This window comes from Nomascus leucogenys, chromosome 11, assembly GCF_006542625.1.
Source record: "Nomascus leucogenys isolate Asia chromosome 11, Asia_NLE_v1, whole genome shotgun sequence".
NCBI classification, from domain to species: domain Eukaryota; kingdom Metazoa; phylum Chordata; class Mammalia; order Primates; family Hylobatidae; genus Nomascus; species Nomascus leucogenys.
In genome coordinates, this window is record NC_044391.1 from 67,523,289 (window position 1) to 67,541,951 (window position 18,663).

Below are 18,663 nucleotides of genomic sequence, written 5' to 3' on the forward strand. Positions count from 1 at the left end.
GTGTGTGTGCATACATATAATATACACACACATATATAAGGATATATGTACATATCTACATATAAAATACTTCAGCATTTCAACACTAGAAGATGCCTTACATTTTATCACATACTTAAACCTCCTAATTCTACATATAAGAAAGCAGCAACTAAAAATTTTTCACTAGAATGGGTCTAGGAGATAATTGTACTCATTTCACAATTGGTCAAACTGAAAATAGGTCACAAACAGGACAAGTAATTTGCCAAGTTCATACTGCTGTTAAAATCCAAGCAAGATGGACTACATAGAGTTAAAATATGGGGGAAAGCTGCTGGGTGGACCTTTTGATACCAAATTATCCTGAAGTCCCCAAAACATCCCAAAGGTAAATGACTTCAAGGTAAAAATTCAGAGTAATTCAGTAAGAAATACTCTTTTCAAGCCTTAACATGACTTTGTTAAGGAGTGAAAGATAATATTTCCTTATTGGAAAAACAATTATTTCTAACACTTGTTTCTATAGTAGTCTATGGAAAAGAAATATGTACTCCCTAATTTAATAAGACTGTATTTTGTATCTAAAGAGGTTAACAGAATGATGAATGGTTCTGTTCTGGATCTTAGTCCACACCAGGGACAACAGGTACTACGGAGGGGAAAACAAAAGCAACATCTTTCCTTTGGCTTTACAAACCTAATAACCATGACCAAAATATTTAAATTATTCCATAACACCGCTAGGGCGCCTAATTCCTTCTTGCATGATTTTCCATGGATAGTGCAACACAGCTTGGTATTGGACACTGCTATGTGCCTGAAGCATATGTGCCTGTGGGAAAGGCTACTACTATTTGAATGTATGACAGACTCAACACAGGGTATTTGATATTTGAAGTAGAATCATTTGAGTTTCAGAAATATGTCCCCTTTCTCTGCTACCAGAAAGTTCTAGCCCATTTTGGATTTTTCGTTCTTGTACATTGATTCATTTTTCTAAACTATGTGTATTTTCCAGTTTATTCTAAGTAGTTGGAAGAACAACCAATAATGGGGGAAATTGCAAGGTTTACTTACCCCGACCTTTTGGGGTGACCTGAAAGGTTCTTTCTTGACAAGTTTAAGATAAAAAACTGCTGGAAGAATAAAAATCAGCATAGTGGCAGAAGAAGCCCCTGAAAAGACAAACACAGGGCAAGGTCAATGTCTTACCCAGCAGGTCTTAGCAAAGGAGATGCCAGCACACACTTTAAGAAAACCAAATATAAAGCTATCCTATACTTAGCACTAAAAACACACACTTAAGTCACATAAGCTCATCTTGGTTATTTATTCATAGAAGATATGTTTATAGAGATAATTAAAATGTACCTAACATCAAAGCTGCATAAGTATATGCAACATATAATAAGCAACAAAAGGCTGAATTTAACACAAATTTACAGGGGATTAGTAATATAAATACATACTAAGGTGACTGAACTTGGGACACAACCTATCCACCTCTTACTTTGCAAGTGACCTACACATGGCTTTTTTAAAGTTTTAGATTGTGTTTAAAGTTTAACCCCTCAATGAGTAGAATGAAAATTAATAGACCACACAGTTGTGGGAAATAACTAACAATATACTTTATATAATCAACTTCCTACTCCTCTGAAGATACCTTTCAATGTTCAGCTGATACTCATAGTATCAGAGAGCTTCTGGTAGGTAAAATCTATCTTCCTCTTTTCCTGATGACAGAGCTAATACCTAAGTCCAAATCCTGGGTCCACACCAAGGTATATGACTTGACTTTTATGGGGTCAGTTTCCTCATCTGTCAGAAAAAGCAGCTTGACTAAATGACCTATAAGGTGGCTCCCAATGTCAGTCAGGAGGAACAGAAAGTGACCAGCTCAATCACCAGAGCCTCGCAGGGATAAAGGGAATCCATGAGCCTGAGAAAGACTGGGATCTGGATGACCCAGCACTGGTTCCCTGTCCACCATTTAATGAGGCACGAGTTTGGGTTGACCAAATTGAAGCCTTTCTGAAACTCACCTATGAATCCGAAGATGTATTTTATAGTTGGCACAAGGATGACCAGAACATTATTAAGTGCAATAAGCACAGCTGCAATCAGGAAATGTCGTATCCAGCTGAAGGGTCTTTTGGGAAATAACAGTGTGGTCACTGATGTACGAATCTTAAACAAGAAAGTTCAAAGGCAAGATCATTTCTTTGTTTTTGACTTTATCTATTACTTCAAATATTCTCATCACTCTAATGCATTTTCTTTCTTTTTCTTTTTTCCCAGAAAAGATCTTGATGCTTTCTTCAATTTTTTTATTATTATAAAACATACATAACATAGAATTTACCATATTAACCATTTTTAAGTGTAGAGTTCAGTGGTATTAAGTACAGTCATTTCAGTCAACAACAGACCACATATAAGACAGTGATACCCTAAGGTTGTAATACTGTATTTTTACGGTACCTTTTCTATGTTTGGGGACACAAATACTTACCATTGTATTACAGTTACCTCCACTATTCAGTACAGTAACATGCTGTACAGGTTTGTAACCTAGGAGTACTAGGCTATGCCATATAGCCTTAGTGTATAGTAGGCTCCACCAATTAGGCTGCAAGTACAATCTATGGTGTTTGCACAATGACAAAATTGCCTAAAGATGCATTTCTCAGAATATGTCCACATTTTTAAGCAACACATGACTGTACATTCATCTTGTGCAGTCTTGATGCTAACTTTTGATATTTGAGATGGAGTGTCATTTTTTCCTTGGTGTATTTTATAAGACAATATTTTATGTGTTCACTTTCTTAGTTTTCAGAATTTATTGTTAAAAATAATCTCAGTCAGAAAGAGATAACAGGTAAGACACATAATTAAGAAACACAGTAAAACCCTTGTTGATCACAAAACATGTCTCATCAGACTGGATGAGACATTAAGGGCAAGCACTGAATAGATTTACACAAGATTGTGAAAGGAATTTTTACAAATCTAGGTTTTCCTTAATTTTGCATTGTATTTAACATTTTAAAATAAAATTTTAAAATGGTATTTTAAAATTTTGATGTTTTTGTGTTTGCTTCTTCCTCTTTCTCTCCTTTCTAGCTCTCCCTATCAATAGATTGTAAATCTATGAAAGGCAGGGAACAGGACCTAATAATCTAAACATTCCTCAGACTTTCTAGCTTAGTGTTGTGCACACAGCAGGCACTGAATAAAAGCTTAAATTAAATCGAATAGTAGTAATCTTATCCTTCCCTTCAGGATCCTTGACAGATTTCAGCCCTATTTTAGCAGTTGAAATAAGTAGGCGAAGGGTCAAGAGAGCCTCAGTTTGCAGCAGCTGCTCAAGTTACACTGTTGTAACTGGATAAAGATCCCTGTGGGCAGAGGGAGGGAGTGACATTTGTGTTTGTACAGCTTGACAAAGTTGAAAACACTCTTATCTTTGGAATCTTTTAGAGGACACTTTTTGGACTTAGTGGAATTACTCTATCAACTTTCCAATAAGTGAATACTTTGGTTAAGCTAGGAGTTCACATTTTTGGAAATGCTGTGATTGATTTTCACTTTAAAATTTTAGTTCTGAAGTCACTTAAGGTGCAGAGATGGGAACTCATTTAAAAGAGAGAAAATGTAAAATATATTTTGAAACATGTATGAATGACAAAAAATTCAAGCTAAATAGCTTGCAGTTTCTCATGTGACATTCCTTTCATACCACTCCACCAAAAATTAAGGCCATCTGTTTAGGCTGAAAGACAATTTCATTTCTAGAATGATAAACCAGATAGTCTCTGGAAATAGTTTAAGAATAACTTTGTAAAGGATTTTAAAAATTGGATTAGTGAACATTATGAAACTCATTCTGAAAAGTAAACTGAGTAAAGCAAATGGTGTGATATTGTTTTCCTCAGCAGCCTATAATTCTATATTATGATCTGCAATTAGTGCTTATTCAATATTGTCAAAACTGGTCCAATTAGTAGGCTTACAAATTAGCTTTTTATGGTATATACATAGTGCTTGAGGACTTAATTTGTTTCACAGTGTTAAACAGAATAAACAAGTATGAAATAGAGGTTCATTTTCAGAGAATAGTCACAGTTTGATTTTTAGTCGCTTGTTAAAATGGTGCATTGAAGTCAATAAGCTGAGTTAGAGTGAGTTAGAGGCAGTCCTATATGTCCAGGGCCTCTGAATGTGAAAGCAGTCTCCTGGCTCCCAGAAAGATTAACATTTGGCCTAATGATATGAGATCACAGAAAGTTTATGGGAATAATAGGTAGAACGGTTGGAGTAAACACAAAAGCTTCTTCCTCTTTGTGAATAAGGAATAGGAAAATTCCAAACAGAACTGAAGGTGGTTTCCAATGCATTCCTGAAGAGGGCAACAGAGCAAAGAGGGAGGGAGGTACTAGGCTTGTGGTGGTGGTGGAAAAGATCAGGAAGGAAACTTGCTGGTCATTCCACGTTAAAGTGCTTCCCTGAGGAGTGAGCCTAGGACCAAAAGCCCCCAGCAGTTCTGTTTACCTTTGCTAGGGCAGGCCACTGGCTGACTCCCACCAAGCCTCATCTGCTCTTCCACTTAGCTATGTGCCTTTTTCTTTACTGACACAAGTCGCTAGGAACCTGGAAATGTGGGTCAGATGCTGTGGGTCAGGGAGGTCCCCAGCACCATCCAGGGCCTCTGACCCACAATGATTCCATTAAGGTTCTATGCAGCTCTAGAGACAACATCTGTTATTTCCAGAGAAAGAGTCCTGAACAGGAGCCTGTTAGGGGGTGCTGTATTCTGATGCAGGGGCCCAATGTGAAGGTCAAAAATGTGGAGGCACAGCAGGAAGTGAGAGTCTTAGCTCTAACTCTTAAAAAAAAAAAAAAGCCTCTCCCATTGTTTAGACTTAGCTCACACTTTGATTTTGCAGGTTTGCTTAAGGCAAGGATGTTGGAAATACCTACGAATCACTGCTCCACTGCAGTTGATAGCGATATATGCTGCATTTCTATGTCGATATCTACATACACTTCAAAACAGGAGATCTGAAGGCAACATAAGTGAAAAGACTGATTTTAACTATAAGATGAAATACAAGTAGCTAGGGATCTTTTTTCAAAGGCGTGGCAGGTGAAATTTGTGTCTGTGTGTTCATGATATATCCGTTAGGATTATTTGGTTTCTTGTTCTTTATGGAAATATGGGAACTTTACTGCTAAAAGGGAAGCATAAGCTGAAAATGACATGATCAGTCCTCTGGAAGGAGGTGCCATTCCATAATTGATACCCCACCCACTATTAAGAGAGAAAGAAATGTTGGGCTGCTAGTGAAAACACTACCTTAATTCATTTCATTTATTCACTTGTTCAACAAATACTACAAGCAGTTACTATGCACGTTTTACTAAGAAGGAAAAAACTAACCTGATTGGAAAAAAGAAAGATAATAAATGAAGTAGAGAAAAACAAACCCCAGTCATATCTTCTCAGGCTCCTAAGAAAGAGAGCCCAGCTACCATGCTGAAAGAAGAACATAAATTAATGCCTAAAGCTGATAGATTTTAATTCAGATTAGGTTTTATTAGTTTTATTATTAATATGTGGAGATATCAAGGCAAGGTAATAAACTTATTGGTGAAGAGTTCCTTAAATGAAATAAACTGTCAGAAGAGCCATGCTGTGAGTCAGCATTTGACACACTGGAAATCTGAGCCCTAAGTTATATGAAATAAACAAGCAAAAGCACCAATAACAACTTTTATCATTTTAGGAAAGAAAAAAATTTGAATTTAGCCTCAGAGGACTTGACTGAGATCCACTCACGGAAGTGACCACTCTCTGTCACCATCTCTATGTATCCGTCATCTATAGGGAGGTTTGGTTCATTTAGCCCAGATCCTCAACCCAGCTGAATTTGTGGCACATGTCACCAAGGGAAAGAGTGTCAATGCTTTTGCTAGACAAGGCAGTTTATACATTTCAAGACAAGGCAAGATTCATTTGAAGACCATTTTTCTTCCCAAGCACGATGGAGCTCACCCTCTGTGCCAGTCACTGTGCACATCCCCAAGTCCCAGGGACTTATGACTCTGTGGGGCAGTGGAGCACTTACACAGATTATATAAACGTAACATTGCAAGGGTGAGGACAGGATAATGTGCAAAATGTTTCATAAATGCTAATGTTGAGTGGAAATACATAATGAAGGATAGCAGTTAGTCATTTTTCTGAACTCTGGTTCTTATGGTCAATTTTGGTTCTAATGGCATCTAATGTTTACACACTATTGCTGTTCCTGATGGTCAGATTTATACCAGTGCTTTATTTCTCACATAGGGTAAGAATTTCTAAGGGGAGATTTGGATTTTCCGCGCTGAGGTAAAATGTTCATCAGTAAATGACTTTTACTTCCCATGACAATAATTGCAGCCCTCAGTGTTGGGCTATGAGCTGCACTAGTTGAACTGTTACCAGCTGTCTGTGTGACGATGGCCAATTCTGGCAATCCCTTAAGACCATGGCTTGAAAACACTATATGAATATGAATAAAGCAATACAGAAGAAGCACATCACAGATTTCTTATGCTTTGATTCTACAATGATGTGAATGCTTACACTGTGCCAAAATTTAGTTAGTGTTTTTTTTACACATAAAAAGAAGGGCTCCAGATATTCTTTTCTCAGTGAAGTTGTTTGCCTGGCAATTTTACCGTATCGTATACCTTCTGTTTGTAGTTGTCTTCTGTCTTGTACCCAAGACGGAGCTGATTTTAGGCTAAAGCTATGTATGTGTATGTCATCTGAAATACTTTCAGATATATTAGAGGCAAGACATGACTTAAGAGTAAAATATTAGCCACCATAGTAATACGGATCTGATTTCATGCACTCATGAAAAAGGAATGTGCCAAAATATATTTCAGCACACAAGCTTCATTTAAAGTGACCACAGTGTCATTATAGAAATAGTCTTCATATGCCAGCCGTGTATGGAACATTATGTCCAGGACAGTGCTGGTTACTGTGTCACTTATTTTTTTCCCCCTCAAATGAATGAGTAAATTCAGTGTTTATGAAAGAGGAGTTGGCAGGAGGGTGAAGACCTGTGTTTATCCTTAGGTGGTGGTTTTAACTCACGCAGCCCAAACCTTCACTACCAGCTCTGGGATCTCAGAACAAACTGACGCCAATGACAAATGCCAGGGAGGAGTGACTTGGTGTGAGTCTGGCAGAGGCCATGTGTAAAAGAGATATGTGATAGATAGTATAACTGTTTTTTGAAAAATTTTGTTCTGGTATATAATTTACTTAACATGAATCCCCTTTTCATTAGCCTTCAAGGCATCAGGTTAAATAAGGCAACTTTTGTATATTATTGCAGCACGACAAACTGGAAAAAAATGAAATGTCTTCAAAACTGTGAAGAAATTTAATACGATTTGAAAGTTAATATGGTTTTGGCTTTCAAGGTTCCAAAGTTATATGAACTCCTACTCAGTTTTACTAATCCACAAGACAGAAGCTCCAGCTCCACTTTTCAAATTTGAGTTTAAAAATAAGTTTTATGATTTTTTTCCTATACAATAAAAATTCCACCTGAAACTACTTGCTCTATCTACACATTAAATGGCCAATTTTAAGTGGCTCAAAATGCTATAGGAAAATAATAATATCCTCAGGCATTGCAATTGCAAACTCACCCTATAATTGAATCAAAGTGAAGGTAGAACACATACTAATTTATGGGGTCAAGTAGGTTTCTTTCATCAAAGTCTTATGTACTTACTGGGAAGAGGACAATGGGTACAGTTAGTGTTACTGCCACAAGGACTGCCAGGCGAACCATGAGAAGAGGGATGTCGAATGTATACACTTTGCTGTAGGCATGAAGTAATTCATCTTCAACTTCTCCTACAACAGGAAAAAGAGAATGAGCCCACTTGGTGTTGTCAAATCAGCACAGGTCACTTGTGGCAACATTTTATAGAGAGAGCACAGAACAGAGGAAAAGACCTAGGTTGGGAATCCAGGCACCTCTGGTCTTGCCTCTGAGCTCATTAGCCATGCAACCTTCATTCAAAGGAAAAAAGAGGTCCTGAAGCTGATAACGCTGCAGAAGCTATAATACAAAATAAAGAGCCTCTCAAGCTCATTTACATTGTGATAAATCTATCTCCGCTGTACAGAAGCAATTACAAATCAGACAGAGACCAAGGTGCTCTTGTTGAAGGGGATGAGAGGCCCAAGCCCCACGTCTTGTCTCTCCCAGCCTACCACCTCCCCTGCCCCTACCTGCGCAGCCACTCCTGATGCAGGTTACAAACCCAGTGTGTAAACTCTAGGATGAATGATTGCTACCATTTTTTCAAGCTCAACAACTATGACTCCATCGCCACACTAAAACAGATATTTTTGGGCTTTTTCAAGTTTTTGCTTGTCTTATGAAACTCATTAAAATAAGTATAAGTAACATACAGGGATAAATTAGCATAATTTTTAGAGGGTCTCCCAGTGGGTACTACTCTAAAACGAAGATGCTGCCCTACTTGAAAACACATTCATTCAGGATTCCAAACACAAATAACAAGAAAATATTTATGGAATCAAACGTAGTTGGATTTTCACCTCAAGATCAGACAAAAAGAAGTGAAAATACCTTCAGTAGTATTGACCTCGACATTCATTATTTCACAACCAGCAAAAAGTTAATGCCCAATCTAAAGCACATGTTTGGTCAATAGTCAAATATTAGTCAAACAGAAAGAAAACCTAAGCAAATGGTGGCCTACTCCTGAATCTTTTCCTCCACACTTTGTCATACCTGCAATTCAATTTACTAAGTCAGTAAGAAAAAAAAATTAAGTTAAAACTTTAAAAGTAGGTTTATACAAAAATGTATTTATATTGATACACTGATTCATGTAAACATATGCTACCAGGTCAATATGTGATTCCATGAAATCTGTTTATGTGGCCACACTTCATGGAAGGAGTACAATCCTACTCCCTTTGTGAACAGTTAAGATGCCAGAGACGAAATGTTGCAGGCATAATCTAATGTGGCCATAGTCACTTTTTTTTGGTAGTGCATTCTTAGATTGAAGGAAATTCCGTCATGTCCTCTTTCTTAGGAAATCGTTTAGTATAACAAAATAGAATGGGACATGTCAGAAATTTTACCTAAAGTCCCAAGCTCCCAGATTTGACTTGACTGGTAAAGAGGAGGCAAATTCAAACTTGAGGACCTGGCAGTTTCCCTGCCATTTGTGTGGCAGTTAATAATTCCATCAAAGGAGCTTTATCACATGCAAGTGGATTCTTTCTCATCACTTGTAGCCCGAGTTGGACTATGGAGTCTAGCCAAAGAAATATCATCTATCCCTAAAGGAAAACAATTTTGTCTGAGGGATATTTTTTTATAAAATATAGGTTAATTCACAAATTGTTGTAACTTGTTAGCCAGGCTGAATCAGGCCCCATTTCCTCAGTTCAAGTGACAAAGCTAAAATAGTATATTAATTGAATATGTGTCATCTATAGATCATGCTTATAGAAGGCAAGTTTTAAAAATCATACCTACCCAGGTCAAGGATCAGCCTAACAAGGATTTGCATATAGAGAATGACTTTCACAGAGTGACCTACCATAGAAGGTTAGGTAACCAAAGAGGGCAGCAAGCAGGTACATGACAAGCATCCCCGTGATGGAAATATTTGACACTGTTTGCATTTTTCTCCGGGACCGACTGGAAAAAGAAAGAACACCAAGCTTTGTTTTTTAAACTTACAAAAAAATCACTTTTCAAAATGAAAATAATAATAAAAAAGTATATCTATATTGTTCATCGTGAAGACATATTTAGTACATAAACTTATAGCTGATTTAAATTTGTCTTAGAGAGCTCATGAGGATTCATTTCCATTTTTCTTAAACACTACCCCTTCAGTCTTAAAAACAACCATTTCCCTAGAAGAGGAACAGTCTATTTCATGTCAGTCAGTAAGCCTGCCCACTGAATAAGAATATAATTAACATAAAGATCAAACAGCCTCCTAACGTAGAAAGCTTTTGCATTTCATAATGAGACGACTTTAGATGAGGAAAAGAACCTACTAGAGTCAGCAAAGTAATACTGCCAAGAGTCCAGACTACCGGCAATCCTGACATTGTTACCTGAAAAGCTTCTGGAAACCATTCTAGAGTGAACCTGGCTGCCAAAGATCAATTGTCAGTCTTCTGGAGTAACTGCTACACGTGATTTTCAAAGTAAATCAAAGACATCCAAATACTTGAAAGTGTTCTGAAATTTTTTATGAGGTAAATCAGAATTTATGGGGAAAGTTTTGCTATTTAGTGAGAATGAAGACTGAGGTTACTGATATCTAGATTAAAGAAGTTGAGAATTATTATATAATACCCTCCCTTAAAGGAAAGAGGAAGACAGCTATAATGAGTTCATACCCTTTGTTCCCAAGCAAATATCAACAACTTCAAAGGGAAAAGAATACAAATGAATCATAGACCATCAGCTGGAAGAAACAAGATTTTCTAGCCAGTGACTCTATTGTACAAATAAGACAACGAAGGACAGATATTGACACATCTCTTGTAATGAATGTGTTCTAGACAAGGGTTAGGTGCTGACTATAAATGACATCAGTGGCTTATTGAGGCTGCCCCTAACCTTAAGTTTTGGTTGTCATGGGTGTTTTCATTTCTAGTCCAGCTGACATCATTTCTTCCCAACAAAATTCAAATTTAAATTCCCAACACCTGCCAAAATTATTACAACCATCGACTCCTTGTCCACTTGCCATGAACCCCTCCCCTGAACCATTATGGTGGAGAGAAAGGAGAGAAAGAAGAAGATAAGGTAGTGCTGTAGTGGGCTGATTCCCACCTTTCTGATTAAAGCATGTTACTGAGGAGTGGATGGAATACATATTTTCTCTGAAGAGGAAGCTATAAACTGTGTTTCCTCTTAAAGAATCTTTGAACATATGAGCAGATTTTCAAAGCAAATTAGAATGCTAAAATGATGGCTGCCTTACTCTTTAAGTTCACTGTAGATGGGAAGGACCTCAGGGTGGCATACAAAAGCAAATGCTAGGATAGGAATTGCATAGGCCGTCTGAAAAACAAAGACAACACCACGTATTTAGCATTCCAACATAGAAGGTGATCTCAGGCCATCTCAGTTTATTGAATAAAAACTTAGAAAACACATAACTATACTCATTAGAAGCCTGGACCTCTCACTTACCCGGGAGTTGAATACAAAGTATTTGGGTTGACACTTGTCATCACTATGAGCTTCATATTCTACTCCACTGTCATGAAGGGAGCCCTTGGCCTGGTTCTCATCCAGCCCTGCAGGATTGCGGTGGGTGTAATCCATCATGAAGTTCACATCAGAACTCTCAGAGTTGTTGGGTAACATTACCACATGCATTGGAAGTGTGTTGTTGAATGACAGATTTCCAACACTGTGATCCAAAACAGGTAGAGGGCAGGGTATTTGGAATTTCTTGTAAATCACCTAGACTCAGTCATTAAAAAAGAAAAAAAAAATCAGCTTTTTGAGAAAAAACAATGAAATAAGAATCCATATGTGTGGCTTACGGGGTAGGGTGTGAGGGAACTCAGTTAGGGATTCCTTTTAGACTAATGGACAAAGTAAACTTCCTCTAGCCTCTGTTCTAAGGGAAGAGTTGGAGCTGTAATTGGCAGCCCTGCATCTTAGAGTTAACAGGACAATATTTTGAATGAGGCCTTCCCACCCTCTTTCATGCCCTTCAATGAGAAAGATGATCATTTCCTTATTTCTTCAAACTAAGGTGACATGGGTCTTCAAAACTTTTTTTCCTTCTCCTTTACCTCTTTGGGGAAATGCTTTATAAATTTTGGCATTCATGATAGTGCAAGAAATTCCCTCTTTTGTCAGGGGCCTAGAGAGGAGGATTTCTTCTTTAATTCCACTGTGCTTGTCCTCTCTTAGTGGGTGGAATGTGTAAAAGAGAATGGCTGATTCATGTGAATATGGCTATAGCCTTCTTGTTTCTCTCCTGGGACTCTCCTCTACTGTTCTAAATACCAGATTATTGTCATGTTCCTGCTTGAAGTTTTCCTTTTTTCCCCATATATAACCAGTGTGCCTAGACCAAACCATTAGTAGTAGCTTTGATGTTCTACCTCAACTATCTTTAAATCGTAGCTGCTCTTTTTTTGTTCTAAATTAGTCTACAAGAAAATCACTTGTGATACAAGAACTATTTCATATTAGTGAAGTGCTTGAACAAAATGTGGACACTAATTTAGGCACAAAAAAATTCATGCTAACCAACCTACAAGGATCATGTCATCACGTCACTTACCACACTAACAAAAAACACCATGCATGTAAGAGAAAATCCACTGGTATAGCCAAGATAACCTAGAAGTTAGAAGAAGCATTTTGGAAGGTGAATATGGCATCTACAATTAGCTAACCTATTTAAATGTGAAATAAAAATAAATATATTTCCAGTTAGAAAATATCTTTACCTAAATTTTTAAGGAGCGAAAGTGGAAGAATAATTCCAACAGACACAAATATGATGAGGTAGTTGCCATTGAGGTACCATTCTCTAGAAGAGAGAGACAAGGATATTACAATCAGAAAAGACCAAGTAGAATGAGTCACTTGATGTCACAGAAGGAACATAAGACATACCCAGAATTTTCTTCAAGTCCCATGAATGCTCTGATTACTTCGGGTAGTTCATATTTAATGATAAAGAGGTAGCTTGACATTGCTAAAATGGAAAATGTGACAGCTTAATGGTGTGGATAGCACTGAAGTCACATGCAAGCAAGTTATGACATTTGGGATAAGTAAGACGAACATCTAATCCCCCAAATGGAAAAAAGTCATTGTGTTTTTGGCAATGCTTCCAAATTCTCTTCCAGGATAGACATTTGACCCTCCAGCTCTTGTTAACAGTATCAGGGCTGATTGTGTGTTAAATCCTGCTCCAAAGTTTACAGTGAAGCTGCAGTTCTAAGGTTCTGCCCTCATTAGTTATAAATCAACATAGCCCATACTCAGTGTGCCTGTGTTAGTGTCTATAACTTGGGCAGTAGTCTGGCAATAAAAGGCATGGGCCAGCTGAGATATGGCAGAATCAAAGGGCAGATCTGCAGAGTCAATACATCCCCTCTGGTTTTCTGCAGATGGGCACCAATCTAGTCCTCTGGGATCTGTCTGAGGAGCACACAAAGTCTCAGACCACTTATTGTCAGAACCAAAGTCTTCCTGGATTGATAAAAGAATACAAGAGATGACAACTTCTCTCCATCTTTGTTTTTTTTTTTTTTTTGCCGCTCTTCATCTTACTCTTCTTTTGGCCAACTAAGGAATTATATAAAGTGGCAAAATTTCATGAGCATCTACGTAAGTGATATATGAGTGATTATCTACTCTTGTGAAAGATTTCTTGATGAAATCTACAAGCCCTCTCCCTGAAAAAATGAATATGTATTCATATGCATAACATTACAATTTTGCCTACAATTGTAAATATTTATGCATCATGCCTTTTTCAAGCCCACCCATTTGGTGAAGGATAACGTTAATTTGTTGACACATGGCCAAAAGATTCAGTTAAAAATAGAACTCACAAATTTTACATGAAAACTTTAAGTGTGTCCTACATCCTTCTAGTGAACTTTTGCTAACAGGTGCTTTGAAACACATACTTAAATTGTAAATTAAACTACTGAGTTTAAAAATATTTTCTTCACTTCATACGTAACAGTGATGATAATAATTCCCCACATTGTTTAGTTCTGCACATTACTTCATTTGATCATGTGAAAAACCCTGTGAGATGACAAGATATATGTTGTTATTCTCATTCCACTGATGAAGATATAAAAACTCCGAGATGTTAAGTTGACATGTCCACAATCACACAGCTTGAAAAGGACGGACTACATCTAAAACAGAAGGGCTGGTGCTTCTTCTCTACTGTCAAAGTGAAATAATTTTTACAATAGCAGATGTATCTTCTGTACACATTATTTGGTTAATCTTTGCAAAGACCTTGGCTAAAGCTAAATCTTACAGAGTGTGAACACAGGAGGTATTTCTGATTAGCTGGTTTGGTGAGGTACCATTCAGTGTTAGAGCTATTAATTGCTGATTTTCAGTGATGTCAGTGATGTCAACATGTTTGGTCTTCAAAAATTCAGAATGATCCAGACATTAATCTGTTAATAAATAAATGTTAACTTTTTAGGGGATTGAGAAAATTAAATGTTCTAAATGTAGAGTTGTTAAATACAGAAATACAAGTGATTTATCTTATGCCAAATATCAACTAATCAAATAAAGTAACCAAAGCGAGAGCATTATTTCTGGGGTGATGTTATGACATTTCATCTTACTCCCTTAAAGTCACACCTCTTACATGTGTGAGGCTCGACTGAGAGACCGCTTTATAGTTTATTCCATTATTTAGAAGCATAGCAGTGGCTGTACTTTGAACCACAGCTGAGGTGCTGCCACTCAACTTGTTGAGTTCAGGGTTAATTATGCTTATGCCTGGTTATTTCAGTTGTTAAATTAGACCAACTATAAGGCAATCCTATGAAATGCTCGATACTTTAAACCTTAATAAGGCTGAGAGTTTGAAACAAATGTAAAGTGGTCTATTTGTTGGGATTTGGGGGGCTAATATGCATATGGCTCCAAACCAGTAAAATGAATGAGACAATTCTGATATTACTGTCAAATTCTACCCAAGATTGTAGTCTTAACATATAAAAAATTTTTTTAACACAAATCATTAAGATATGGCTGAATTTTATTTATCTGCTTACCAACTATCCATTATCATGGTGAGTATAGTTAGATAGGTTACTAAAGAAATTTCTGCATTCCAGAAATCCTCGATAACTCCAGTGAATTTATTTATTAAAATGGGTTGCCTGTTTGCAAGATCTCTGTGCAAGTGTATTTATTGTAGCATTTTTATAACAGTGAAAAATTAGAAACAATCCAACTGTTCATCAATAAGGATACTGTAAACCAATTATGGCATTTGTGTAATGGAAACCTCAAAAATCATTAAAAAGAATAACATGCAAATATATTCAAGGCATATTGTTAAATTTAAAAAGAAAGCTGAAAATCGGTATCATAAGATGATCCAATACTAACAATATTCAATGTATTTGTTGAATTAGGCATAGAGGAAAACCTATGAGTCGTTATTTCTGAGGATGACTGACATAAACTTTTCTTGGTAATTTATATATTTATGTAGTGTTTTAGTTTTTCACAATCGTAATATATTCGTTTTATAATTTTTTAAAATGCCTATTTAAAAAATAATTCAGGCAACTCCAGAGTAATGGATATGGAAGCAGAGAACCAGGGAGGAGAGAAGCATATACAGAACACTTATTATGTGCCATACGTTACCTTATTTCATCCTCACAATGGCCTTTGTAAGGTAATTTTTATACATGAAAAAATTAGACAAAGGAGTAAAGCGATCTTCCCAAGTTCACAGATAGTGACAGAAACAGACTCAAATTCAGGTCCATCCGACTCCAAAAGCTTACTCTCTACTCAGGTGTTTTAAAATATCCTTTAGAAAACAGTCACGTACCAGATACAAACAGGACCATGAGAGCCCCAGAAGGACTAGTATTTACCAGTCTAGAGAAGCAATAGACCAGGTGAGCAGAATGAGAGAGAAAATGTGTGTGTGTGTGTGTGTGTGTGTTAGGGTTGGAGGACGTTGAGAGACTTGCAAGGGGAGAAAACAGCCTGTGAAAAGAAGGCATGGATTATTTTTAAAAATATTAAAATAGGGGAATAAATATAATTTGTTATGGTTTGACACAGGACATGTAGGGTATAGATGATGGATGGATAGATAGATAGATAGATAGATAGATAGATAGATAGATAGATAGATAGATAGATAGGGGCATTGCTAGGAAAGGTTTAGAAAGATTGAGCAGAAGAACTAGACGAAGATCCTGTGTCAGTCCAATGAGTTTAAGTTTTACCTTGAAAATAATGAGGGCATGCTGAAGAATTTTATGCATGACAAAAGTAGAAACAGACTTAAATCTGAGAAAGTTTATCTGGAGAACAAATCAGAGTTTATCTGGGAGCAGGGGAAACTCAAGCCAGGAAGACCAGTTAGAAGACTACTGCAATAGTCTGAGCTATAAATGGTGATCATCTGTGGTCATGAGGACGGACGGAGAGGAGAGGTTCAAGAGATAAGGAAGAGATCAAATGAACAGAATTTGCCATTTGATTGGACATGCAGAGTTGGGGAAAAGGAAACGTTTACGCTGACATCCAGATTTCTGCCCTCAGAAACTGGACGACTGCTGGTGGTATTCACTGAGAAAAGAAAGATAAGAGAAATAGAATAGCAGGTTTAGGGACTGGGTAGGAGGTGAGGGAGTAAGTGTCACTATGTGGGGAGACGGCTGGGACCATGTGCCAGGAAGCAGCCGGCAGGACATCTGAAATACAGGTTTGGATGCCTTCTGAGGGCCAAAGACACAACAGAAACAGTATGAAGCTGGTGGGCAAACACACCAACGAGAGAACATTGTTAAAAATATATATATATTTCTAGGTCCTACACTGGAAATTATAATTCAGTGGGAATTACAAGAATCCATAGAATCAACAAGCCAGGGTTTATAGTGCATTTGATGCCTAGCCAGACTTTTGCCTTAGTAAACTTCTAGAGACACTGTCTAGTGGGCTGGCTCAGTGCAGGCTGCGTTTCAAGGACCACAGCATTTGGCTATGTTCCCCCAGACACCCACTTTTCAGTTTTGTAAAACAAACTCAGTCACACATAGAAAATGTCAACTGTTTTGGCAGTGACAGATATAAGCACAAATTCTTCAATTTTTAAGAGTAATAATTCATGCTGTAACAACATTAAAAATCAAGAAAGCTTTTATTTTATATTTTAATTCTAGAATTCAATTGGCAGGGTTTTATATGTTATTTCATTCTTCTATATTGCTGTTTTTAATTAAAGCAGGACACAAACCTATTTAAAACTAACGTTTTAAAATTAAAGAACTATAAGTAGCAATTTTTCTGTATCTAAAGTGCCTGTTCATTGCCGTAAGTTTTCTCATTTATTGAACATGCTATAGAAAGTGTACGCGATCCATTGAAAAGTATATCCCCTTACCTCCAATGTTCTGCATTGTAATGGAAACAAAAGCTCCAATTTTTCCCGGCCATCCAAATGCCTTTTCTCCTAATTTTTCATAAATCAAAGACCCTACAATCAAAGATAAAATAGCCTTGTTAAAGAGATTGTTTTAATGACTAAAATATTTTTGTCATATAATTCCACGCTGGAGTCTCAAACATGTAAATAAACATCATATAGAGATTTTAAGCCCAAAAGATGCAACCTCGAAAACCAATAAGCAATATATCAAAATGTTCTCCAAACAGGAATCAATGGCTTTATTTATTTTAGCTGCATGTAGCAAGTCAAAACAGTTATTTCTATCATATATCAGAAATTTCTTTTTTTCTATTTGTCTTGAACCTGAGCCAGTTGACTTTCACTCCTGCCTCTCACTTGCCCAAACAACTATAAACACTGAGAGATCGTGTCACTGGGCTCAGAAGAAAATGAAATGTGAAACTGACTATAATCATCCTAAGGTTATGAAACAACAGACTGAAATACTGTTTTATGAGAATTGAAATAGAATGTGTTGGACTCAAGTGGTAGCATACCTCCTTCCTTGGCTGTTTTTAATAAAAGGTGAACTGAATACAGTGATAATATTGCCACAGCAAGCAGCATGATTCTGCAAAGGGAAAAGAGAGTAGGTAATAAAGTTTCTACAATAAATAAAATGTAGTCATGTTAGATGTTACAATAAAGGATCACATTAATCTTTTCAATGATCAACTTTCCAAAAGTATGTGGATTTGGGGGAGGCTGAGAAATTCTTTTCAGAACTCTACACATACCCTTTAAAGTCGTAGAAATAGAATTTGCTATATTTTACATACCTGAAGTCCCTAACTTTTTTTTTAATGTTACCCAGTTCTAGAATCTGGTTCATAACTTAGATGCTAAGTGTATAGCAACATTAGCAAATGCTACATCTACTTACTCAGCACATGGGAATATGTACATCATATTCACATCAGCACTTAGAATTGAAGGTCTATTCAATAGCCTGACTAAACCTTAATCTGAAATCTAGGAATCCAAAGGCCAAAGCATGCAGTCTGAGCTGCATTACTGCTGATCCTGTGCATTAGAAAACAAAGTACTTTGTAAGCTAGAGGGGCAGGCAGTTGCATATATAATAGAGAAAGCAGAGAAAGCTAAGGATGGGGCAGGAAAATTCCCTTTTTTTTTTTTTTTGCATTCAGAGTCATTTCTGGTGTTAGGACCCCCACATGCATGTATGGTTTCTGTATGTTTATACCGATTGTTACTTTTCCAAATCCAAGATTTGGAGCACAAAAATAAGAATGTTGATAGAAGCATCTACGTAATAAATGGAGGAGCAATGCTAACTTTTACCTGGAATTCAGAAAAAAATCTTTATCTTTGTTTATTTTTAAAAAATACACTTTCCCCACGATTGAT

At 36.8% G+C, this 18,663-nt stretch overlaps 1 protein-coding gene across 2 annotated transcripts in view; it reads right to left on the bottom strand.

Moving 5' to 3' along the window:
- Positions 1–18,663, bottom strand: part of SLC38A4 (solute carrier family 38 member 4) — a 59,936-nt gene that overhangs the window by 1,212 nt on the left and 40,061 nt on the right. For both annotated transcript variants that reach the window (XM_030822681.1, XM_030822682.1), the window contains exons 5-15: positions 17,793–17,866; positions 17,230–17,322; positions 12,717–12,798; positions 12,548–12,630; positions 12,379–12,437; positions 11,268–11,543; positions 11,056–11,135; positions 9,649–9,749; positions 7,791–7,915; positions 2,028–2,172; positions 1,060–1,157 (exon numbers count right to left, since the gene is read on the bottom strand). In XM_030822681.1, coding sequence (XP_030678541.1) covers positions 1,060–1,157; positions 2,028–2,172; positions 7,791–7,915; positions 9,649–9,749; positions 11,056–11,135; positions 11,268–11,543; positions 12,379–12,437; positions 12,548–12,630; positions 12,717–12,798; positions 17,230–17,322; positions 17,793–17,866 — 1,216 coding nt within the window. The remainder of the gene's footprint in view (positions 1–1,059; positions 1,158–2,027; positions 2,173–7,790; positions 7,916–9,648; positions 9,750–11,055; positions 11,136–11,267; positions 11,544–12,378; positions 12,438–12,547; positions 12,631–12,716; positions 12,799–17,229; positions 17,323–17,792; positions 17,867–18,663) is intronic.